This window comes from Mustelus asterias, chromosome 1, assembly GCF_964213995.1.
Source record: "Mustelus asterias chromosome 1, sMusAst1.hap1.1, whole genome shotgun sequence".
Lineage (NCBI taxonomy): Eukaryota > Metazoa > Chordata > Chondrichthyes > Carcharhiniformes > Triakidae > Mustelus > Mustelus asterias.
Window position 1 is genome coordinate 129,027,464 of NC_135801.1, and position 26,261 is coordinate 129,053,724.

Here is a 26,261-nt window from a genome sequence, read left to right on the forward strand (position 1 = left end):
AATCAGTAACATACTATTCCTTCTTCAGTTTATGTTGGTGCACTATGAGACTTTGCATTTCCAAAAACCTAGTCATGGAGTCATTACAGCACACCAGTCATTTCCATTCCCTCGCTCTATCGCCAAGGCCTTTCAGGTTAACTTCCCTCAAGCACTCGACTTCTTTTTGAACTCACTGATCAGCTCCATTGCCAAGACCTTCATTGGCAGTGAGGTGGCCATTACTTTTCACTGTGCAGAAAACTTCCTTCCTCACATCTGCCTGTATCTTTTGCCCAAAATCATAAATCTGTATTCCTGTAGTCCTTGTACCTTTAGCTATTGGGAACAAATTATCTTTGTCCACCTTATTTAAACCTGTCATCATACACTGTCAAATTTCCCCTCAAACCTTTTTTGCATTAAAGGGACCAACTCTGGCTTCTCTAACCTAACCTTGTGGCTAAAATCACTTATACGGGAACGACTTTAGTAAATCTCTTCATAGAATCATAGAATCCCTACAGTGCAGAAGGAGACCATTCAGCCCATCGAGTCTGCACCGGCCACAATCCCACCCAGGCCCTATTCCCGTCACCCCACATATTTACCCTGCTAATCCCTTGACACTAGGGTCAATTTTTTAGCATGGTTAATCAACCTAACCCGCACATCTTTAGACAGTGGGAGGAAACCGGAGTACCCGGAGGAAATCCACGCAGACACTGGGAGAATGTGCAAACTCCACACAGCCAGTGACCCAAGGCCAAAATTGAACCCAGGTCCCTGGCGCTGTGAGGCAGAAGTGCTAACCAGTGAGCTACTGTGCTGCCCACACCTCTTCTGCACCTCTCAAGAACTGCCACATCCTTTTGAAAGTATGGTGACCAAAACTGTATAAAGTACTCTACTTAAACTTTCATAAAGGTTCAGAATATCTTCCCTTCCTTTCTATAACATCTTTATTAATAAAGTCCTAGACCCCATATGCTTGGCTCATTACTCTCCAATATGTAAAGCAACCTTCAAAGATTGATGCTCATGAACCCCCAGGTCCCTCTGCGCCAGCAACTTGTTGTACTGTGCCATTAAGTTTATATTGCCTCTCCGTTATTCCAAAGTGCATCACCTTGCACTTCTCTGTATTAAACTCCATCTGCCACTTGTCCATTTTACGAAACCTATCTTTGACTTGTTGCAGTCGATTGACATCATGCTCACCATTTGCCATACCTCCAAGTATGGAATCATTGACAATTTATTCTGTGTCCCAACATCCAACGGGGGGGATTTTCTGCTCCTGTTTTCAGGGGGTAGGGTTGGCGGCAAGAGTAGGAAATCTCATGAAAGTCCCTAAGCGTGGTTTATGCTGGTGGGATTTCCCATTCTGTTTGTCCCCCCACTCCCTCCCTTCCCCCCTCCAGGGGTTTCCATGGAGGGGGAGCAGTTCTGTGGGAATTGAGTGTTCTATGGTGGGGGTGGGGGGAGGGAGGGCTTCATGAGGGGGCAGATGTTCTATAGAGTGGTGTTACTTTTGGGGCAGGTTGTTCCATGGGGGGAGGTTTTTTCAAATTTGGATGGGACAAGGTTCCCCCTGGGCATTGGCATTTACCCCTTGGGCAGTGTTGGGGGCACAGGCTGGCAGTGCCACAGTGGCAATCCCCAGGGGGCAACCCCCGCCACCTGAAACTCTGGGTGGGCCCCAATTGTACCCCCCCCCCTCACAAAAATGGGGAGTTACAGTAATTCCCGCTGGATTAAAATACTCTGGCGGGGTGGGAGATGCTAGCGGACCCAGAGACTTCAGCCCTGGACCTGCAAATTATATTTAAATTATTTTAAAATGACCATGTAAATTGTCTTTGTGCCTCCCTGCCGATTTCTGGCAAGGAGCAGACGCCGCTGGAAATCTAGCATCGGGAGACAAATGGGGCACAAACACTTGCGTGAACCCCATGAATCCTTTAACACAAGAATCTCCTGGCCCACTGCACTAATGTTTTAGCACAGCGGAATAGGAGAATTGCAGCCATTGTATTTGGCCTGGTACTTGCTTGTGACTGCATTATACACCCTCTTTTGTTGTTTCATCATAATCTCATAATCCAAAAACTCTGGCTTTGGTTCTCCCAGCTTTCTCCCTTGTTGCAGTTTACCTAGCCTGTACCTGAATCATCTCTTTGATAAAAAAAATCACCCGTTGTTCTATTACACTTTCTCCTGTCTGTCTTTGGTTCATTTACCCTGGCTACAATGCATCATTCCATTGAAATTAATCCCTCTTCCAATTTAGAAGTTCTACTTTAGATTGATTTTTTCTCTTTATCATAACATAATTTTTAGATTATTAAAGGAGATCTCACTTACCCAATTGTTCCCTAGAGAGACTTGGTCTACTTGGCCCACCTCATTCCCCAGCATTTCATTCAATCAGTGTTAGTACAAGAAGGCATTGTATGCATTAATCTTTAACTAAACCAGGAGTTATCTGGACCTTTATATTACCGTTGTTTAGATTATATCTTTGGGAAAGGTAAGCTGTTTGTTTTAGTGGAAACCTGTTTACCTCACTAGAAGTTTCTAAAAGTACAGATAGTTACAAAAGCACATTGAAATAAGAAATGCATTTTCTTTGTCTTGTATAATACTATTGTGACTAATGGTACCTGGGCAACAAAAACATCCAAGATACCTCACCCAAGTTTGCTGTAATCATACAGTAGAATGGAAAGGTTATTTTTGTGTGTATTTCTTTCCAAGTAATGGCTAATACATTTCAAAGCATAAACAAAGGGACCTTCAATGTTTCCCAATCTGCAGTCTTGACAATGGGAGTTTGGTCAACTGGATTTCTGCTGTAATACATTGAGTCGCACGTTTTATTAATGTGCATGATTTGGCTATTAACCTTCTGAGTACTTGGAATACAGGGAATTTATATATGTGCAGGCAAAATCCTCCAGATGAACCTCAACGGAAGAGAAACATAGCCGCATACAGTACTCACAAGGCTAAAGAACTCCCTGATCTGCTCCTTAAACCCCTTAATTATTAACTCAGTACATGCATGGCAAAAATGGCTATGCTTGCCGGCATAATGCTGTACTCCACCTACAAATCTATTTTACTAAATGTTGTGATTTCTTTTTGTAGTGTTACTGCAGTGATGCCTTTTAGTATGTGTTCATTGCTTGCAATGTTATCCCAACAATTCTAAAGTTGGATTAAAAAAAGCACCCTTAGTGTTCTTTTTGAAATCCAAATCATCACAAAGAATGGAACATTATTTATTGGTGGTTTTTCCTGAATTTCTTTGTTTAAATTGCAAGTGCATTGATGTTATCCATAGCACTGCTGTACAGTAATTACTTAAGACAAGCAGTAGAAATTCACAATCTTTGTTAACTTCTCCCCACCTTGTGGTTCGATTTCAAGACTGTGCTTTAAATTAGATCTTCAAATTCTCGGGTTCATCAAGCATTCACGATTTCAACAAAAATTTCATGAAGAAAAAAGTAACATGATAGAAATGATGCTACAGATTATTCATAAATGATAAACAAGCAATTCTTGTTGAAAGTGATCCATTGATTCATGCATTCTCATGAGATTCCTCTGTAAGGTAACGTAATGTACAGAGAGCTGCCAGATATGCAAGTTAAGTGTCTGTACGATACTTTTGCCTATGGTAATTTATAGCCTCCTATTCAATAGTTTTCAGAAAGAATGAGCATGCTTTACTGATATTTAAAAACAGGTTAAAAAAAAAGTTAATCTTCTAAGGTAGTACAGTGAAAGATATGCAAGGCAAAGTAAAGGCAAAACTTAAGATGAGTTGCAATAATTTTAAAAGGACAAATAGGCAGTCTGGACTATATAATGCAAAAGGATATTACTTTGAAGCTTTTAAGATTTGTTTAAAAGGATAAATGGTGAGAGCAGCCCTGTTGAAATACTTAAAACATCAAAAGCTAAGTTCCGTTACATTGCGAGAATTTTGCACTCATTTCCCCTTTAGTGTCCAATGAGATGAGCATAACATTTGTCTGCTTGAGATTTTGTTTTGATGACTTTGTCCCTGTTGATAGGATTAATCGCCATCAGAGACCCAGTTTGGTTTCACGGAGATCAGAACCAGTACTTACATTGGCGGTAGGAAAGTAAGTGAACGTAGCTGTTGTTCCTTACCAAATACTAATGACTAAATCCTTAGCAACTCCCCTAACCCATGACTGTCACCTTTATCTAATCGGTTTACCCAAGCATTTTGCAGGGAAGTGAGGAGGCGTCTAAGTAGACAGTTGAGATCACCCTGCCCTCTCACTTCCCTTGTTGCCAAATTATTGATGTTTCAGATATTCCACAAAGAATAAATCTCAAATAGAAAGAATTAATCATGTGGCTTTAATGAGTTTAGACCTGTGAAATTCATTATCTGCCTTGCAGGCAATGTGTATGAATGTCTCAGCAAAGGTTATCATTACTGATTCTAGTTTGAATATTTACGAGTGCTTTTACTTTACATTGGAAACAGCAGGAATGTTATTTTACTTTGTTTTCAAGTCACCAGAGAAATATTTTTGGAATAACATTAAAACCATGCTTTGATATTTATTTCAATAAAACTTGTTTCTAAAATGTTCCTGGTTTTCATCCCTGTGAAGTTGCATGGACACAAAATCACAGATTTTATTTTATCATGTCTCTCCCTGTGCTAGATCTCTGAATAGAACTATCTACTGTAGGCCCATTTTCCCTCTATAAATATATACTTTTCCTTTTAGAAATACCTCATTCCCTTTTATTATCGCCTCTTCCTCAATAACTACTTGAAATAAAGCATGCAGGTGATTGCAGACATTTTCAGAGCTACGGCCATGCCAGCCATGTATTGAATTAACTTATGTAGCCCTCAAGCAATTTTCTCTATCTTGGGAAGTGAACAGCCAAGGTGTCACGTAAGGTGAACGTATTTCACCAGTGATGGCTATGCAAGATCCTGGGCATCAGTTGGAAAGACAGTGTCACCAACGAGGAAATGCTACAGTGGATTAGTCAGAGGTGCCAGAAGGACATCATGACGGACTGATGTCTGATGCTGGTGGGACATGTCCTTTTCCTCCCCGACACACATCCAGCCAGAGTGGCAGTAAAGTAGACGTCACTAGACAGAAGAAGAAGATGGGGCCAGTCAAAGAAGACCTGGCCAAGTACATGTAAGGACCAAGAGTCAGAACATTATCTGGGCTGGAGGGAAAGAGCTGGCAACGAGCTGGTGCTGTGGTGGAGTCTTGTTGCCCACACAGAACTGGAGGATATAAGCTTAAGTCATTGTCAAGACGTTTCATACACTGCAACCTTTGGTAAGGTTGCAATTTTAGGAGAAAACTATTTGCAGGTATCAGTATCACCAAATCCAGGTCTGCTAGCTCCCGATACGTCACTGAGTTATTTCATTATTAAAATAAAATTAACATTTCTTTAGAATGTTGTCTCTGTTGAGAAGCCAAGCTGATACTATAGTGCGAAGAAATTAAAAGTAGGGTCGGAGCATCCTTTGGCCCTGTCCCCATACCCCCATATATCCCATATTGCACTCTGCTCTAAAGTTAAGGGACAGAGTATCTTTGTGGAGGGCAACTTAACATGAAGTCACAAATCTTCCAGCCAGATTGATGCTAAGCAGAGGGCAGTGCCCGGGCAATGTCAGGGGGCAGTGGTAGGGCAGTGCCAGGGGGCAATGCTGGAGGGGAGCTGGGGAGGTTCCAGGCTGAACTCCATTGCTCTAGGATAATGTTTAAAAATAGCACCCCGATCCAGGGCGGGGCCAACGTGTCAATGAAATGTCATGAGATTTGACCCTTGATGTTTCTTTTTCAAATCCTGAACTATAGTTGCTGCGCTGTGGGTAATGTCCAGGCAGTGCCCAAGCATGACCCTCTCATCACTGTGCGCTGCACTCACCCAAGCTCCGTTGGGAGATCTGCTCACCTGGTGCATGCCTCGGGCGACCAGTCAGGTTTCTTGCCAGTCTCCATTTTGCCGTCATGCCAACATGGATGGATTTTCCGAAAGGGAAGGGAATGATTCCGGCACAGGGCCTGATAATAACACGCTAATGAAATATCCCATTTTCAACAATCCTGAAACCAGGGCCTGAATTTTCTGCTCCCTCTGGGGAGTTATGGGGCGCAGGGGGCGTGGAATTGCATGGACGAGTTTCCCTCGATTACCACTAGCTCTGACCTGGTTGAGATTTTACAGTGGGACGGGCAGGGCCTCTGATGGGAAGCCTGCACTTAGAATCATAGAATCCCAACAGTGCAGAAGGCCCCAATTAAGGCCCTTACATGGCTTTTCCCAGCCAGCCTCAATTTGTAGATTGGCTGGTGTCAGATCAATCAGTGTGGGAAATAGAAACATCTTAAATTCTAAACCTGGGGCGGGAGAGTTATTTTATTTATTAGTGTCGCAAGTAGGCTTACATTAACAGTCTTATTAAGTTACTGTGAAAATCCCCTAGTCACCACACCTGCTTGGGTACACTGAGGAAGAATTTAGCATGGCCAATGCACCTAACCAGCACATCTTTCAGACTGTGGGTGGAAACTGGAGCACCCGGAGGAAACCAAGCAGACAAGGGGAGATCATGCAGACTTCATACAAGCCGGGAATCGAACCCAGGTCCCTGGCACTGAGAGACAGCAGTGCTAACTACTGTGCCACTGTATCACCCCCCACTTGAGGGAAAGACTCCCCAGCCTGTTCTGGGTGAAGTGCATCTGAGATCACAGGTTGGCTCATGACCAGAAGGAGCAAGACCCTGGGCATCAAGAGGCTGTGGGTCCTCTGTAAGTTCAAGAGATTGGTAAACGTGGAGCATTGCTACAATGAGCATTGGCCTAACATGGGTGATTCTTATCTAGGGATGTTGTTGTTGTTAGGGTATCTTCACATCCACAGGATGGGATTTTACACCCTGCTCACCTCAAGACTGGAAAATCCCACCCAAGGTGAACGGACCTTGGCATGGTCCATGTCCCGTTCGCTATGATTCCCGTGGCAAGCAGGACGGGAAAATTCTGCATTGTATTTTACCCTTTGGGGAATAGCAGAGAAAGTGGTGGAGAGATTTCCGAGCTGATTTTCAGCCAGTTGAACCATGTCGAATGCTGCTTCCATGGCCAACAAGTCCTAGCGTTGGACTCAAACCCGGAGCTTCTGGTCCAGTGGTGGGGATGTTACCACTGCGTCACAATGCCTAAAGATAAGTGAAAAGCAAATGCCAGCGGCACTCTCTTGTGTCCTGGCATACGGTTGCTCACATCTGCCAGCTTCTCCAATATGAGCTACAGCTGCAAGGACTCTGTCGGAATAAATGTGGAGCTCCCAGCCTGCAATAAGTGAATATGTGAATCCCCTTTAAAAATGGTGCCAGGACCTTTGCCCCCATGAGATATCAGTGAAACAGATTATTTCCTGCCTGCTCCCGCCACCGGGATTCACCAAGCTCTTTGTGGAAGTATAAGCAATAAGCTGAAAAATGGAATGTTACCTGCCCTGCTGCCGAGCAAGGATCACGCCAACTTTCCTGCCCCCCCCCTCCCAGTCTAGAGCAGAATTCTCCCATTTTCAGACTAAGTGCCCGTGCTGGCAGGAAAAGGGGTGTGTTTCCCGGTGGTGCTGGCAGGTCTGTCAGGTCAGATTCATCCACATGAAAGATGTTAATGAGGTCATTTCATGAAACACATTGGCCAGCCCCACTAAAGGGTACCCCTATCTCCATGCTCAGAGACAGGCCCCTTCCCCCACAAAAAACTTGGTATGGTGCCCCCCTGCCGCACTGATCAAAGGAACACCACAAACCCTTCACCAAAGTAGGGCATCCTTCCCCATCCACAAATACACCCCACCCGCCATGCAGGCATGAGGGTGACCTGACCGCCGACCCTCCACTCAGCGTTCTTCCCCCCGTCAAATCACCCACAGCCACCCTCAGACCTCCCATTCACACCACACACCTTGGCAGTGCCAATGGTGCACTCTCTCCTGATATCCTGGCACTGACACTCTGGGGCTGAGAGGGGTCAAGGAGGTTGGTCCAGTGGCCTTTTGTCCCTCTCTGCTGCCAGGCTGTAGAGGTACGATCTCGCAATGGTCCTGGGGTTGAGTGGGCTCAGGCTGGGGCAAGAGGTTGACCTCGCCACTCTCCCTGGGGATAGCGATGTCATGGTTAGACTGCTCCTTCTAGCCTTGGCAGATCCGAAGATTACCCCTGGCATGGTTTTTCAGGCAGCCCTGTGATCAATGTTTGCAGTCCTGCCTATCAGCTGTGAACAATCTGAAGTGGCTAGGTAACTTTAATCTCCATGCCTTCTGGTCACCTGTCAGGCTTTTAAGTCACTGCAGCACTCCATTCTCCAGCAGACATTTTCCTTTAGCCCTGTCAGAAGCTGCAGGTGTGAGCAGATGCCTTTAAAGTCCTCTGACGGAGAGGACATGTCAATTTCACCTGGGGATTGGGGGTTCCATTCTGCACAGCTGTGCACTGAGCACACATCTTTGATTTGAAGTTTCTGAGGCTTCCTAGTAAGCTGAAACCTTTGAAACCCTCTCTATTCTGCTAGAAAGCCTTGCTCTGTCAATTTCAAAGTTCAGTGCTGTGAGAGAGGTCTCTATTCACAGCTGCATTTATTGACCTTTGAATGCGACCATTGCTCCTAACCAGAATGCTTGCAAAGATTCTAGGTCTGATTGACAGACAGCCTGTGGTTTCTTCAAAAGGAATAAGTAGTTTAACTTCTTCTGGGAAGGAGGCCTGAGAGGGGTCTGAGGGAGAGTGGTACCAAGTGGGCTTGTAGAGGGCTTTGAGGAGTGAGGAGGGTTTGAGAGGGTGTTGAGTCAGGTCACCCTCATGCCTGTGTAGCAGGGGTAGGGTGTCCTGTGATTTAAGTAGTGGGGGGAGGGGGAGGATACCGCTCTTTTCTGAGGGTTTGATGGTGCTCCCCTGGATTCTCAGGGTCCACAATGTCATGTCCCCCCTTGCGATAAGCAGGAGAAAATAATAACCTTGAGAAGTTCAGTTATCTAGAGTCATCTGTTTTCATCTGAATTGTGAATAGAAATCATTTATTTACGTTAAGTTGCATTAATCCATTACTCTTATATAAACAGACATTTATTCGTATATTGCAGTGTGTGAAACATTAATTGAGTCCTACCAGCTATGTGAAAGGAGGCACTTTATGCTGGTGGAAGGTATGTCATAATCAACAGATGTGTGATCCGGTCTGTGACATACTGGCTTCAGGATGTGAACATTTAGTACAGTACAGGAGGTAATACTGACAGATACATTTCTTTACAAGTAAAAGTGTGATCGGGGAGGGCTACATGGTGTGATTATCATCAACTCATCACTGCATCACCTTCATGTTTGGGATGACAACAGCAACATTTCAGCACCCAAATTAAAAAAAAACATTGACTTCAATGAACGTGGAAGCTATCCATGATTTTGTAAAACTGAGACAGCCAGAAACCTATACAGTTGTATAGAGAACCATCACTGGAGTTAAATGTGATATAAAAGGTATGCATTCTAAAAGCCGACTTAATTCACTCAGTCCTGAAAAGATGAGAAGGAGTAAGTGTTAAGTAAGAAGCCCTGCACACTGACAGTGAAATACAGTGATGTTGTTTGAGGAACTGCTTTCTGCTTTTTAAAGTTTTCTCTTTAAGCTGATTGGACCATGCCTGATCCAAACTCTATGATTGTGCTTGATGTACTGTGTAACATCCTAAAGTTATTATTTCCCCTCCCCACTATTTTAACAAGAAAAATATAAGGAAAACAATAAAATCGCAAAGAGTGATCAATTAGCTGTTCCGATGAAGTAGATATTTCAAAAGGTTATAAAATGATGAGAGCTTAACCCATTCATCATCTCATTAGGGGATTTTCAGCAACCATCCCCAACTAGATTAGGGGAGACAATGGCCTAGTGGTATTAGCGCGAGGCTATTAATCCAGAAACTCAGCGAATGTTCTGGGGACCCGGGTTCAAATCCCACCACGGCAGATGGTGGAATTTTTGAATTCAATAAAAAATATCTGGAATTAAGGATCTACTGATGACCATGATTGTTGATTGTCAGAAAAACCTAACTGGTTCACTAATGTCCTTGAGGGAAGGAAATCTGCTGTCCTTACCCGCTCTACACGTGACATCAGAGCCACAGCAATGTGGTTGCCTCTCAACTGTCCTCTGAAATGGCCCACCAAGTTCAAGGGCAACGAGGGATGGGCAATAAATGCTGGCCAGCCAACAATGCCCATGTCCCAAGAATGAATAAAAAAAAGATTAATCAGCTGGTCTGTGGAGGTTTCATGTGCGGAAGTAGCGAATTTCAAATTTTATCTAACTGTATATGGGTGCTGAAGAAAGATATTCAGAAAATAGTTCTGAATAAACAGTGGGCGGACTATTTCCAAAAAATGATTAAGGGCGGGATTCTCTTGCCGTTCACGTCAGCAGGATTCTCGTGTCCCACTGCAGTGAATAGAGATTTAGCTGAGCGCCAAATTCTCCATCCTATCTGGCAGCGGCAGCAGGGCGTGAACGGCCAGAGAATTCTGGCCTAAGTGTCATATCGATGAGAAAACTGGAGCGATCCATGCCGGTCTGTTCAGTGCAGATTGGATCACAATTGTCCCACACGCAAGTCATTTTTTGGGAGCATGGCCGAGTTGCGTGCCAATTCTGGGAGGGACGGGGCATAAATACACTGGTGAGCCCGGCTGCAAAGCAATTGGGCGCCATTTTGAAAGGGTGTCCCAATCTCACAGTTCACTGGGAGGCCCCCTCCCTTACCCCTTGGACATCCTTTCCTCATCAGAGGCTTGCTTCCTCACCGACTCTCTTGACATGATTCGCCAGCATCGGGGCATTGGGGCCTTCCCAGTGGATCCCCCTTCATGTCCACCAACATGCTCCCCCTTCCTGACCCCTGACATGCCCCCATTTCATGACCTCTGACATTCCCCCCATTCATGACCCCCAACATGCCCCCTTCATGCCCTACCCATCATAGCCCTACTGACATAGCACTCCCTGCATAACCCCTTCATCATTGCTCCCCCTGCATAGCCCCGCCAGCATAGCCTTCCTGTTATACCCCTTCTCAGGTCCCACCCCCTTGACTGCCTGGTGCATTAACAATGCCCAACTGCTACTGCCAGGGTGCAGGTTGGAACTGTCAAGTGGGCACTGTCAGATGGGCACTGCCCAGTCATGTTCCTGACCACCGGGGGACCTGCGAGCCCCCTGGCATGACCTCATTAATTATGCATTTGGGGGTTAGCACTGTTTCCATGGTGGAGTGGACATAATGGCACACATTCTGCCACCATAACAGGGTGCCACATTTAAAAGATGCTCAACATCGCTGACCCACTGTTGATAAAGGAAAATGGATCTCTAGGAACACTCTGAGGCTAGAAACTGGACCTCCTCGATGACACTGAAGCTGGAAGATCCACCTGCTGTGGTGTTCCAGGGTATCTGGCAGCCTCTATCCCGAACTCTCCTCCTCATCTGGATGAATGCCTCAGGCATTGTTCCAGACGTTTTCTGGACTGGTGTGTTTTCCCGCTGGCATCACAGAAAACCCAGAGTGGGAGAGATATTCCAGTTGGGCCTTCATCCGCATCACAGTAGCGTGATGAAAATCAGTTACACGCCACCAGCAGCTTTCCCAATCCACGACGGTGGGCACCAACGGAAGATTCCGTGGGAAATTCACACTGGCGTAAAACCGATTCTTGAACTCCTCCTGAATTCTCCTCCCCTTGCCTATCATTGAATCTGCCGGCAGGGGCATGGGAAAATTCCACCCATTAATGAACCAATTAGGTAGACGGCTTTCATGGTCATTCCACGAGTTATAAGATCTGTTATTAGAATTCATGTATTAAATTCAGTTTCATTATTCTTCATGGTAGCAGACTTATAGCTGGCTATCTTTTATTAACCATTATAATTTTAAATGCTCACTAATTTATTCAAATTATGGATTCCCAGAATTATCCACAACTGACTTCAGACTAATAAGTCAATACATATCTTGAACATAAGAAGTAGGAGGAGTTAACCTGCTGCACTGTTCAATAACATTCAATAAGGGTTGAAATATGGAAGCATTGGATCCAACACACCCCCCCTCAGTGTGTGTTGGGTAGCTGCTTAAAAATTGTTTGTCTTGCAGCTGATGTAATATTGCCTGGAATATAAACTTTAACAATGTTATTTTTACAGGGCTGCGTTTTTGTTCAAGGCACCATGCGTAATAGGATTCATGCCATCACAACACAGAAAATGTCTTTTTTTTTGTTGTATATGTTTTCATTGAAAACAATGTCCCTTTAATTAAGATTTGCACGGTACATGTAACAATCATCATTGTTTTGAAAATAGATAGCAACAATAACTAACTTTCTCTTCTAGTTTTTGCATTTGAAAATTCAAAATGTGAACAGTATTCATGAAGATGTGTTTCTGAAGTTGATGAGTGGAAGTGTAATTTTCTGGGTTACATGTTTTGATAATTTTTCCTTCTCAAGTTACTGAAACAGTAATAACCATTACTCAAAGTCACAATGCCTCTTTGGCCCAGACTATGTTTAGAATAAGTCTTGTTTGGATGACATTCCTCTTCACTGGAGTCATCATATGCACTTGTGATGCTGCCATCTATCAATTTTCAGAGTAGAGCAAAAAAAACCTCTGTGGCATCTCTGACGAGGCAAAGATGCCATGTGCAATGTGCCAGTTTATTGTTTGTTGCCTTTGAGACTTTAAGATAATACAGCTCCAATTTTCAACTCCTTACCTACCCTGAGCATGGCTGAATTATCAGGCAGAGTAGAATGGCAGTTCTGGCAAGCCTGCTGGAGATAGTGCAGGTGTTAAAATACATAGAGCAGTCATTCAGCTGGGATTTGAAACTAATGCAGGAGGCATATCTGTTGTTGAAACCTGATATCATGCACAGTGTGGTTCACTGTGATTATGGAGGCTTTGTATCAGTGCATACTTTATTCTATGCAGGAGGTTACTACACAGTCTGTTAGCAAAATGTCAAAGTGAGTTGGTCCAGCTTGAGTCCCCCGGTATTTTGAGAACAGAAGTGAAATGCTGTAGTTTAATATCAAAGGTCAAGGTTGTCCCTTGATAACATACAGGTGGCATGAATGCGATGTTCTGTTGAAGAGCCATCTGGAAGAAAACCATTGTGAAAGTGTTATATGCATTACATTGGCCTGCATCTTGTGGTTGAAATGACAATGAAACTGTCAGTGTTCATCATTGTTATGCCTCTGAAACTGACAGCAACCTCCGGAGTCTGCGTGTGAGCAATTAAAAGCAGCAATCCAGAAGTTACCCTCAGTGATTGTCTGCTGCACCACAGGACACAGTCCCTCAGACTGCAATCAAATAGAAACCATTGAGCTGACAAAAACCTTTCCTTGTACACTCATTGTAAAAATCATTGAAAAGTTGTACCTTGTTTAATGAGGTTTAACGGGGTTTTCAATGCCGTGCAATGTTCATAGCAACTGCCAAACAGACTCTCAGTCATTGAAAAAAACTATTTGGGAAAGTGAAATTTCCCCAGATTGTGATTTTAAAAGATCACATTTTAAATTTATTTTCAGTTTGTGACTTTTCAGCTTCTACCTTAATCCCATGTGTGTGTCTCAATCGTTGATTTCACCCATTATAAAAACTTAGTTCAAAGTGAAAAATTCAGTGCCGCTTACTTCCTAGTTTAGTCTGTGTGAGAATACTTCAATATGATTGGCTGTTTATCCTGCTTGATGACATCACAATTGCTGGAGAGCCTCTCAATTTAGCATCAGGTTCAAGCTATTGCTGGAAAAATGAAATTCGCGGCACAGTGATTGCTAGATCTTTGTAGGCAGCTTTCTTTAAGCAAAGCAGTGTCTGCACCAGCCATTAATTCCAGGCCATGGCATTGCATTGAATTTAGAGGACAGAAACAGGCCTATCTGACATAATGTTTAGGTTCCATATGAGCCTTGTTCCATCTTACTACAACTAACCCTTTTAGTATTAATATGCTAAATATTATTTAAGAAGCATGTCCAAAAATTGAAATGCGTGCAATTAAAAACCTTTTGAATAAGTTGATTTGTACAGGATGTACCTATATAAATAGTTAATGCTTGAAAGAAAAATAGGTACTTCTTCATTGATGCCAACTTTCCAACATGGTTTGATGATTCATCCTATTTCAGTCACGTTACTCACTCATCTAAAAATCAGGATCTTTTAAACTAAAAAATACCATTGTGTTCTTTAAAAGTGGCAGCTGTGGTTTGTTATACCTTAATTGGTTCTCAGGATCCTTCACACATTGTTTTGGATAGAACTTCTAAAGGAAAGAACATTCAACATTGAAACAAGGTTGTGACCTAGAACAGGGTGTCGTGTAGCATTTGTGAATGTTTCATATTGAAGAAATGGAGATTGCTGAGCTCTTTCTGGCCACCAGCTCCACCATTAAAAAAACATAGACAACAAACACCTACAAAATGATTTCATTATACAAAAAAGAACTGACATTTTTTCTTTATTCTTTCATGGAATGTGGGCATTGCTGACAAAGTCAGTATTTACATAGAACATAGAACAGTACAGCACAGAACAGGCCCTTCGGCCCACGATGTTGTGCCGAGCTTTATCTGAAACCAAGATCAAGCTATCCCACTCCCTATCATCCTGGTGTGCTCCATGTGCCTATCCAATAACCGCTTAAATGTTCCTAAAGTGTCTGACTCCACTATCACTGCAGGCAGTCCATTCCACACCCCAACCACTCTCTGCGTAAAGAACCTACCTCTGATATCGTTCCTATATCTCCCACCATGAACCCTATAGTTATGCCCCCTTGTAATAGCTCCATCCACCCGAGGAAATAGTCTTTGAACGTTCACTCTATCTATCCCCTTCATCATTTTATAAACCTCTATTAAGTCTCCCCTCAGCCTCCTCCGCTCCAGAGAGAACAGCCCCAGCTCCCTCAACCTTTCCTCATAAGACCTACCCTCCAAACCAGGCAGCATCCTGGTAAATCTCCTCTGCACTCTTTCCAGCGCTTCCACATCCTTCTTATAGTGAGGTGACCAGAACTGCACACAATATTCCAAATGTGGTCTCACTAAGGTCCTGTACAGTTGCAGCATAACCCCACGGCTCTTAAACTCCAACCCCCTGTTAATAAAAGCTAACACACTATAGGCCTTCTTCACAGCTCTATCCACTTGAGTGGCAACCTTTAGAGATCTGTGGATATGGACCCCAAGATCTCTCTGTTCCTCCACAGTCTTCAGAACCCTACCTTTGACCCTGTAATCCACATTTAAATTAGTCCTACCAAAATGAATCACCTCACATTTATCAGGGTTAAACTCCATTTGCCATTTTTCAGCCCAGCTTTGCATCCTATCTATGTCTCTTTGCAGCCTACAACAGCCCTCCACCTCATCCACTACTCCACCAATCTTGGTGTCATCAGCAAATTTACTGATCCACCCTTCAGCCCCCTCCTCTAAGTCATTAATGAGGAATCTCATCGAGCCAGGGGCCATGGAACCTCTCTGAGTGCACAGACAGGATTTGTTGCCCATCTCTAATTGCATTGAACCGAGTGGCATGCTTGGCCATTTCAGAAGGCAGATTCCATTTCCTAAAGGACATGAGTGAACTAGATGGGTTTTTAACAACAATCTCGATAGCTTTATGATCACCATTACTAACTTTTGAATTCCAGATCTTATTCATTGAATTTAAGTTCTACCAACTGCTATGGTGAGATTTGAGCCCAAGTCATTAGCCTTGGTCTCTAGATCAGTAGCATTGTGGCATTACCACTACATCACTATCTCTCCTATTTTAAGCATTGAAGTTGATGCTTACTTTTCTTCCTCTAATGTTCAGGTTTCAAGCAAATTCGTTTAACTCCTAAGTTTTTTATTAAGCAAAGATTCACACAAACAAAATATTCATAAAAGAAAAAAAATCGAGTAATACTGTGATCAACTTTAAAGGATAATGTTGCTGCAATAGAAATCTTGCAAGTCATCAATTGTAGAATAAAGTGGTATGAGTTGCCACATTGATTATTCTGGCAAGTTGAGGCTTATTCATTTTCTGCAAGCCAAATCTTTTTAATGCTGTTTTCATATCGGCATCTAGACATGCACTAAAATGAACAGAATACCAATGTTTATAAATGTTGACCTCTGGACATTGTGATCCCAGCATTGCACCTTCCTCTGTGAAGTATCTTTGGAGTGTTTCTGAAGATTTATTGTACTGAAAATAAGATATGAACACATCAGCCGTTCAACAAATTTCATGGTGCCTCCAAGCAAAGCTATTCAAAATTGGTGACTGTTGTTTAGATGCCAGGTGTATTGTATTAATTTACATTTCACGTAACAATTTTTTGTGGAGAAACAAAAATGTTTAAAATGAATAACTGTTCCTTGGGATTATGCTTAACATAAATTTTATTTAACAGCTGGAATATGTTTTGATAAAATATAAATTATAATGATTAATCTATTCATATTTTTCAGCCATGGAGATGACCTGATAGTGACCCCCTTTGCACAGGTAACGTGCATCATGTTTCACATGGGTTCAAGTTAATGAGTTGATTCACTTTATAAAGCTGTCTTTAGGAGCTAATGAAAAAGCACCCTCAGTGAGTGGTGTGTATTACAGGGAATATTTTTTATATGAATTTTCTATTGTGGGGCAATGGACAATATTTCTCATTTGAGGCTTTAGTTTATCGTAGGAAAGTTTACTGCATTTCAGATCTTATTTGGATAGTTAAAAGTACTAAACCCTTGATGATTACTTTATATGTAAATTACAATATTATGTAGGTTTATTACTCTATGTATATGTCAAACATTAATTGTTACATAGCTAAGATGTAGGTTGACAGTCTAAAGTGGAGATAATATGAAAAAGAACAAGGTTGTCCCCATGTAGTGCTCAGTGAGACATGTACAGAGATTTGGAAGCACCATTTGGACAGAAGCCGTGGATAGTGAGAAAATCAATGCATGTAGATTGGAGCCTAAGGTCTTGGTTAACGAGATATCAGTTGTTCACTTCCAATTTAATCTCTAGCCATGTCACACAAAATTTTCAAACACTTACCAGAACTTGTAAGAGACACCTTTCTTTCTTGCACAGGCATCAGATGGTACTGTCCCACTCATTCTGTACATAACGAATAAATAAATAAGTGTAAGAGAAAGTCAAGTAAATTACAACTAGCAAATCAGGACTAAGACATCCATCCCCTTGCCAACTTTCATAGTTAATAGTTCAGTCATGGTCCTTTTTGGGTTCAGTGGATGCTTATTTAGACTAGAGCTAAATAATTTCAAAGTTTGGTTAAGGCAAAAAGTATTATATGTGCTGCCTTTCTTTCCTTGGTACAAACATCCCCATTTGTATCTCTATAGGTATTAGCAAGCCTGCGCACTGTAAGGAACAATTTTGCTACTCTAACCAACTTGCAAGATCGAGCATCCAGCAGCAAGTAAGTCACAACGGTGTGCCGACTTTGAGATCTGATATTATAGAATGTTACGGTATAGAAACAGGCCATTTGGCCCATCAGCCTGTGCTTGATGGTTGTCAGCTGCAGCAGGCTGAGGTGGCCTATTTGTGTGTGCCACACTCCCAGAGGATCCCTGCATACCTACTAACATACTGGGACCATAAGTATCCCATAAAAGTTTTGAGATTACTTCCTACTATGGTGCCAGTTGAGTTTTCTGGTAGATTAAAGCCTTGCAGTCCCCTGATGGTTTGCCTCGGAAGGGAACTGTCACCGTGATCTTGAAATAAGTGCTCCAGATTGCACTGTTTAACCCTGTTTCAGGCAGGAACTTTCTTTTGTAGCCTCCCTGTTTCCTTCTAAGTGTTTCCACCATATTTTCTGCTCCACTGTATTCAGCTGTGGCTCTCGCCCCTGAGTCACAAGGTTCTGGATTCAAGTTCCACTCCAGGACTTGAGTACAAAAGTCAATCAACAATTGTTTCACAGTCATCATTAGACTTTCAATTCCAGATTGTGTTTCTTATAGAATTCAAATTCCACCTCTTTCTCTGGATTACTAGTCCGATGATAATACCACTGTGATCTTGAAAGCCCTCCCCCCCCCCTCCCCTTAACCCAGTGCAGTTCTGAGGGAACTCTGCATTACTGATAGTATCATTTTTCAAATAGGACATTTAACAGCGACCCAATCTGTCTCCTTGAAAAAATACGAGAGACACTGAGGTGTAGCCTGAGTTCTTTTGTGGGCCCAATAAAAGGATCCAACTCTTTGCTTGCGAAGATAGTCAATTCCAAATAGGATTGACTAAACATAGAAACGTAGAAACCCTACAGTGCAGAAAGAGGCCATTTGGCCCATCGAGTCTGCACCGACCACAATCCCACCCAGGCCCTAACCCCATATCCCTACACATTTACCCACTAACCCCTCTAACCTACACGCCTCAGGACACTAAGGGGCAATTTTAGCATGGCCAATCAACCTAACCCGCACATCTTTGGACTGTGGGAGGAAACCGGAGCACCCGGAGGAAACCCACACAGACACGAGGAGAAGGTGCAAACTCCCCACAGACAGTGACCCGAGCCGGGAATCGAACCCAGGTCCCTGGAGCTGTGAAGCAGCGGTGCTAACCACTGTGCTACCGTGCCGCCCGAAGGACCCGTTCCAGTGCTGTAATTTTCTTTGTTCTTTGGGTGCTAGTAAATCAACAGACCATTTTGCATCTCTCTCAATTTGTTATTTCCAATAACTTCAAGTAAAATAAAAAGAAGGAAACTTGTAAACTGAGCTGTATCTTCACTCTCACCATTTCCCATGACTACATTTCCCATGAGGCCCACTTATCAGCTAGAAAAAAATCCAACTTTGATTTGTTACCATGGATAATAAGTTCTAGATCAGTTTTTTTCAAGAAAGGGTAGCTCAATGCCTACTGTGACTATACTTTAATTAATACCTGCACTGTGCCCTGGCTTGCCTTTTTGTTAATTTTCTCTCATGTTCCTTCTGAGCTCTTCAAATCCTCTATTTTGTAGCTTTCCTATATTCATTATAGCATTTTTCTGGCTTTCTTTATTTCTTATCTGCTCTATTGGATAATATCTACCTATTTTCCTTTCAGATTTGACTTAATCTCCCTATTCACCCCAAACCTTTAACATCTTGCATTTTTCCCAACTGGAGTAGATTGACTCTATTATTCTTTTTACCCCTGTTAAAATATTTATCATAGTTTCATCTGTAAATTGTTTTTTTCTCTTGCAAGATCTCTCTTTGTCACAGTTTGCTTTTTTCAGTCAAGTAGCCATATTTTGAATTTTCCTTTCTTGTATTTCAATCAGTGAGGTGATGTAAAACTGGTGAGAGCAAAGCTACAGCTCATTTTACAAGTTTCCTTCTTTTTATTTTACTTGAAGTTACTGGAAATAACAAATTGAGAGAGATGCAAAATAGTCTGTTGATTCACTAGCACCCAAAGAACAAAGAAAATTACAGCACAGGAACAGGCCCTTCGGCCCTCCAAACTTGCACTGACCATGCTGCCCGACTGAACTAAAACCCCATACCCTTCCAGGGACCATATCCCTCCATTCTCATCCTATTCATGTATTTGTCAAGATGCCCCTTAGAAGTCACTACTGTATTTTCTTCCACCACCTCCCCCGACAGCGAGTTCCAAGCACCCGCCATTCTCTGTGTAAAACATTTGCCTCGTATGTCTCCTTTAAACCTTGCCCCTTAAACCTATGCCCCGAAGTAATTGACTCTTCCACCCTGGGAAAAAGCTTCTGACTATCCACTCTGTCCATGCCCCTCATAATCTTGTAGACATCTATCAGGTCACCCCTCAACCTCCTTCATTCCAGTGAGAACAAACCAAGTTTCTCCAATCTCTCCTCATAGCTAATACCAGGCAACATCCTGGTAAATCTTTTTTGTACCCTCTCCAAAGTCTCCACATCCTTCTGGTAGTGTGGCGACCAGAATAGAAGACTATATTCCAAGTGCAGCCTAACAAAGGTTCTATAAAGCTGCAACATGATTTGCCAATTTTTAAACTCAATGCCCCAACTGATGAAGGCAAGCATGCCGTATGCCTTCTTGACTACCTTCTCCACCTGCAATGCCACTTTCAGTGACCTGTGTACACCCAGATTCCTTTGCCTATCAATACTCTTAACGGTTCTGCCATTTACTATATATTTCCTATCTGTATTAGACCTTCCAAAATGCATTACCTCACATTTGTCTGGATTAAACTTCATCTGCCATCTCTCCGCCCAAGTCTCCAACCGATCTATATCCTGCTGTATCCTCTGATGGTCCTCATCGCTATCCGCAAATCCACCAACTTTTGTGTTGCCCGCAAACTTACTAATCAAACCAGTTACACTTTTCTCCAAATCATTTATTTATATTACAAACAGCAAAGGTCCCAGCACTGATCCCTGAGGAACCACCACTTGTCACAGCCCTCCATTCAGAACCTGTTAGATCATAGAAACCCTACAGTACAGAAAGAGGCCATTCGGCCCATCGAGTCTGCACCGACCACAATCCCACCTAGACCCTACCCCCATATCCCTACATATTTTACCTACTAATCCCTCTAACCTATGTATCTCAGGGACACTAAGGGGCAATTTTAGCATGGCCAATCAACCTAACCTGCACATCTTTGGACTGTGGGAGGAAATTGGAGCACCCGGAGGAAACCCACGCAGACACGAGGAGAATGTGCAAACTCCACACAGACAGTGACCCAAGCCGGGAATCGAACCCAGGTCCCTGGAGCTGTGAAGCAGCAGTGCTAACCACTGCGCTACCGTGCTGCCCCGATAGTACCCATTTTGTACCATCACGTGAAGTCAAAGTTACCCCCTTTGTTCCCAAATGTTACCCTTGCTCTGCCTGATTTTCCCAAATGGAGTTGAGTTTATCAGAGTAGCAACACGGATTCAGTAAATATTTTTATTTTTGGTTCACATCCATATTTCCATGCCATTCACATTAATAAGATCTTTCACATCTCTCACATCGGTGCTGTTATCTTAACTGAATTGTTGAGCTATCGTTCAGAAATAAATATATGACGTAAAATTAAATGTAGAAAATACTCTTTTGGAACACTTCACAGTATTGTGGTTGTTACTGTGGACGTATTGTCACCAGAGCACAGCGACCTCTGCTGGTACAAAATGCTGGAACAACATTTTGAGTTTCTGGAGACAACAGATAGATCTGTTGCAGCAATTCTATTCTACAGAAGTAAATGGGTCATCAACATTAGAACTGTTAGCTTTCTATTGTACCACCCTTAAGTGCATGAAATAGGGTTTTCTGGCCATTTTGCATTTGGTAGAAGAAATTAGTTCAAGAAAATGCAAATATTTGAATAAAAAATATCTTGCACTCAGCTGGCATGTTCCTGCTGTCCTATTAACTTTTAGCAGTGCAGAGCAAAGAAAATTAAAGAAGTGTGCTGTTCCCATTTTTAGTCACTTCCATTCCTCCAAAAATATATCATTTATTGTTTAACTATATATAGTGACAATTCATTAAAATGCATGAAATAGTCTTCATGTTTTTGGAGCTGAAGTTTTTTTTAAAGGTAAAGATTGACAAGTGTGGTCATCATTAGACACATGAATTGGTGGTATCTGACTCTTTTGGCACCATTTTTTTTACCACTTTGCAGAAGTTTGTCTCCACCACTGAACTTGTGAGTGAATAAAAGATGTTGCTAATTTTCTAACTTTCTGCATTTATTTTAATGATTCAGGCGCTCACCAATGTGTAACCAGCCACCCATGAATAAGCCAAGTTTTACAGGTGAGTGATTCTTCACCTCTTCATACAAATGTCTTCAGTGTGACTTATACCAAGTGCCACGTTTTGTGTAGCATCATCTGCAGTTCAGTCTGGTAGGATGTAGGTCCATGCCTGAAATTCTCGAACTGTTGCCTGGCTTAATCAGCCAGGAAATTAGAGACAAATACTTCTGACATGTTGTGTGCTGGTGGATTAAAATGTTATTGTGAGAGGCCAAACAACAGTTTGTCTTCTCGCATTCTGAGAAAAGTAGGTAACTTGAAAGTAAGGAAGCATGCTTTTTGTACAGATTTTTGTGTCTGATTATTGAGCCTGTGCTATCTCTGCTAGAATATCCAGAAACTTGAGAACTGGTCATTTGCGTCCACTCAATTGTCGAACAGCACATGTCACAGGCAAACCTGAAGAAGAACAGGAAAATAAGAACTACGAGGTGGACGTTAGCAAAACAAAATATGAAATTCACTCTGTTGACACAACTGAACTAATTATTTTTTAAATGCAAATTCAGGTTGGAACCCAAAGAGGTTTGAAACATATGAGGAGTCCATTTGACCCATTTTATCTATGTTATCTCTGCTAAAATATCCAAAACTAATCCGACTGCATTACTGTCTCCCCGCGAATCTTTAAAGTTCTGTAGAAAGTTGTTTTATGTTCATGTGAATTTTTTGTGAAGATACATCATCATAGTTGTTGGGCAAACAAACATTTTATATGCAACCTGAGGTGGGGCTGTTGAACATGGAGGGAGAATTTTCACTTGATGGAAATAAATTGTTTCTGACATTGGAAGAAAATATAGCTAACTTTATTTCTAAAGGGTCTTGCCAATTGGTGTCTCTTTAAACTGAATTTATTGGATGGAAGAGAAACACTGAGAGACAACACAGATGGGCCTTTTCATGTGTATAACTTTGTTTTATAATAATGAAAATGACAAATGTGGAAGTGCAGCTGATTGAGATTGTGCTTGGGTTATTTGTGCTCATAGGTGTGCACAGGTGTGCTGGAATTCAGTTCCCACAGTTCAGCCCAGAGGTGAGACAGGCACAGAGTTTATGATGACATGTTTAGTAAGAAAAATCATCCTCAGTAGGCGTACTGAAGACATTAAAAAAAAAACATACTTAACAAAAAGAGTACAAAGTCATGCAATCTGCAAGTGATTATCTCTAGCTGTATTATACCCATTTTCTGTCTGCTTTATCTTGAGGATGTGCTTCATGTGTACCTATGTCTAGATACACATCTAAGCAGCAGAATCAGGTCAATCTACATAAATAGTATATATGATGAATTATTTTTAATCTTAATGCAACAATTTGGGAATATGCAATTTTATTTATGTTCAAATGAAATTAATTTAGCTCATAAAAGTATCTTCCAGCGTTTTCCTGATATTTTCCTTTTAAAACTTTAGGCTGAATTTAGCGAGCAGCGAGGGTCCCTGAACACAGGCCCCACACAGCCAAAGCTGCCAGGTTTCCTGCATGGTGTGGGCCACCCCCCCCCCCCCCCCCCAAGCAATGGAATGAAGCTCTTAATTTGGCCACATACCAGCCTTATTAGATCCAAAGGCAGGCAGACTGCTTGTTGCCTTCCGCTCCCACCATAACATTTTAGATGGGGAGGTGATGGCCTAGTGGTATTATCGCTAGACTATTAATCCAAAAACTCGGCCAGTGTTCTGAGGATCCGGGTTTGAATCCCGCCATGGCAGGTGGTGGAATTTGAATTCAATTTTTTTTCAAATCTTGAATTAAGAGTCTACTGATGACCACAAAACTACTGTTGATTGTCGGAAAAACCCATCTGGTTGACTAATGTCCTTTAGGGAAGGAAATCTGCCGTCCTTACCTGGTCTGGTCTCCATGTGACTCCAGAGCCACAGCAATGTGGTTGACTCTCAACTGCACTCTGAACTGGCCGAGTGAGACACTCAGTTTCAAGGGCAACTAGGGATGGGCAATAAATGCTGGCCCAGCCGGAGGTGGCCATGTCCCAGGAAAGAATAAAGAGTAAACCCCTCTAGCTAAAAGATTGGTGGGGAGGTGGTTGCCCATGATCCTGACAGCTGTCCTATTTTATACTGGAAGCAGTATTAATTGTTTTAAGACAAGACTTACTCTCCCATGTAAGGAGGAAGTCTTGTCTTAGTGAGCTGCCGGCCAATCTGATTTTCTGCAATGCTGTCCCAGCAGTGCCAGCTGGAAGTGGTGGTTATTGCTGAATCTACAAGCAGCCTCTAATGCTGAGGAAACCATACTGATGGGTAAGTCCACGGTTGGGGAGTCTTGGCAAGGGTGCAGGAGGTGTCGGAGGATAAGTTCAAGGAACCAGAGAGAAGAATTAAGTGGTCAATGACTTTGAGAGAAGGTGCCTCTGATGGGCTCAGGAGCCCCAAAAGAAATCCCCCTTCCATGCCCAACATCAGCCAAAGCTGCCAGCTTTCCTGCATGGTGTGGGCCACTCCCCCCCCCACTATGGGGAAAATACCAATGGCAATGGAATGAGGCCCTTAATTGGCCACTTACCAGCCTTATTAGACCCAAAGGCAGGCAGACTGCTTGTTGCCTCCCGCTCCCATCATAACATTTCAGATAGGCAAGGGCACTCAGAGGGGGGGGGGGGAGCAGGAGGGGCATTTGGCCTGGGCCCTCGAGCTCAAAGATGACCTCAAATTTAGACACATTAATTTTTAGGCATTTGATAAATTTCGCAACTCATTTTTATGTGCATAAAGAAATAATATAGGAAAAGAAAGTAAGTTTTGCTGTTCCATATTGTCCATCAGACAGTGTCTGCGCAGCCTATCACCCTGGTGAATGAAGGAGGGTGTAGGTACATGCATATGTACAAATACTCCGCAAAAGTATACATCAGTGATAAGGAAGGACTGTAGAAAAAGGGATAATCAGCCATGGATATCTAAGGAAATAAAGGAGGGTATCAAATTGAAAGAAAATGCATACAAAGTGGCAAAGATTAATGGGAAACCAGAGAATTGGGAAATCTTTAAAGGTCAACAAAAAGTCACGAAAAAAGCTGTAAAGAAAAGTAAGATGGATTATGAGAGTGAACTAGCTCAGAATATGAAAACAGATAGTAAACGTTTCTACAAATATATAAAATGAAAAAGAGAGGCTAAAGTAAACATTGGTCCTTTAGAGGATGAGGAGGGGGATGTAATAACTGGAAATGAGGAAATGGCTGAGGCATTGAACAGGTATTTTGTGTCGGAAGACACAAATAACATGCCAAAAATTGATGACAAGAAGGCTATGGCAGGTGAAGACCAAGAAACTATCATTATCACGAAAGAAGTAGTATTGGGCAAGCTAATGGGGCGAAACGTAGACAAACCTCCTGGCCCTGGTGGAATGCATCCCACGGTACTAAAAGAGATGGCAGGGGAAATAGCAAATGCACTAGTGGTAATTTACCAAAATTCGCTGGACTCTGGGGTAGTTCCCACAGATTGGAAAACAGCAAATGTGACGCCTTTGTTTAAAAAGGGAGGTAGACAAAAGGCGGGTTAGCTTAACTTCTGTTTCAAGGAAAATGCTTGAATCTATTATCAAGGAAGAACTAGCGAGACATCTGGATATAAATTGTCCCATTGGGAAGACGCAGCATGGGTTCATGAAGGGAAGGTCATGTTTGACTAATCTGGTGGAATTCTATGAGAACATTACATGCACAGTGGACAATGGGGAACCTATGGATGTGGTGTATCTGGATTTCCAGTAGGCATTTGACAAGGTGCCGCACCAAAGGCTGCTGCATAAGATAAAGGTGCACAGTGTTACGGATAATATATTAGCATGGATAGAGGATTGGTTAACTAACAGAAAGCAAAGGGTGGGGGTAAATGGGTGTTTTTCTGGTTGGCGATTAGTGACTAATGGTGTGCCTCAGGGGTCAGTGTTGGGACTGCAATTGTTTACGATTTACATAGATGATTTGGAGTTGGGGACCAAGTATAGTGTGTCAAAATTCGCAGATGACACTAAAATGAATGGCAGAGCAAAGTGTAGAGGACGCTGAAAGTCTGCAAAGGGATATAGATAATCTAAGTGAGTGGGCAAGGGTCTGGCAGATGGAGTACAATGTTGGTAAATGTCAAGTCACTCATTTTGGTAGGAATAACAACAAAATGGATTATTTAAATGGTAAAAAATTGCAGCATGCTGCTGTGCAGAGGGACCTGGGTATCCTTGTGCATAAATCACAAAAAGTTGGTTTGCAGTTGCAGCAGGTAATTAAGAAG

General features: G+C 42.5%; 1 protein-coding gene across 5 annotated transcripts in view; it reads left to right on the forward strand.

Moving 5' to 3' along the window:
* Positions 1 to 26,261, forward strand: part of pde4d (phosphodiesterase 4D, cAMP-specific) — a 601,055-nt gene that overhangs the window by 414,647 nt on the left and 160,147 nt on the right. For 3 of the 5 annotated variants that reach the window (XM_078218792.1, XM_078218801.1, XM_078218783.1), the window contains exons 3-5: positions 16,646 to 16,682; positions 17,552 to 17,628; positions 21,939 to 21,988. In XM_078218792.1, the coding sequence (XP_078074918.1) occupies positions 16,646 to 16,682; positions 17,552 to 17,628; positions 21,939 to 21,988 (164 nt within the window). Of the gene's footprint in view, positions 1 to 4,067; positions 4,140 to 16,645; positions 16,683 to 17,551; positions 17,629 to 21,938; positions 21,989 to 26,261 lie in introns of all 5 variants that reach the window. The other 2 variants (XM_078218764.1, XM_078218773.1) reach the window with 1 other exon arrangement.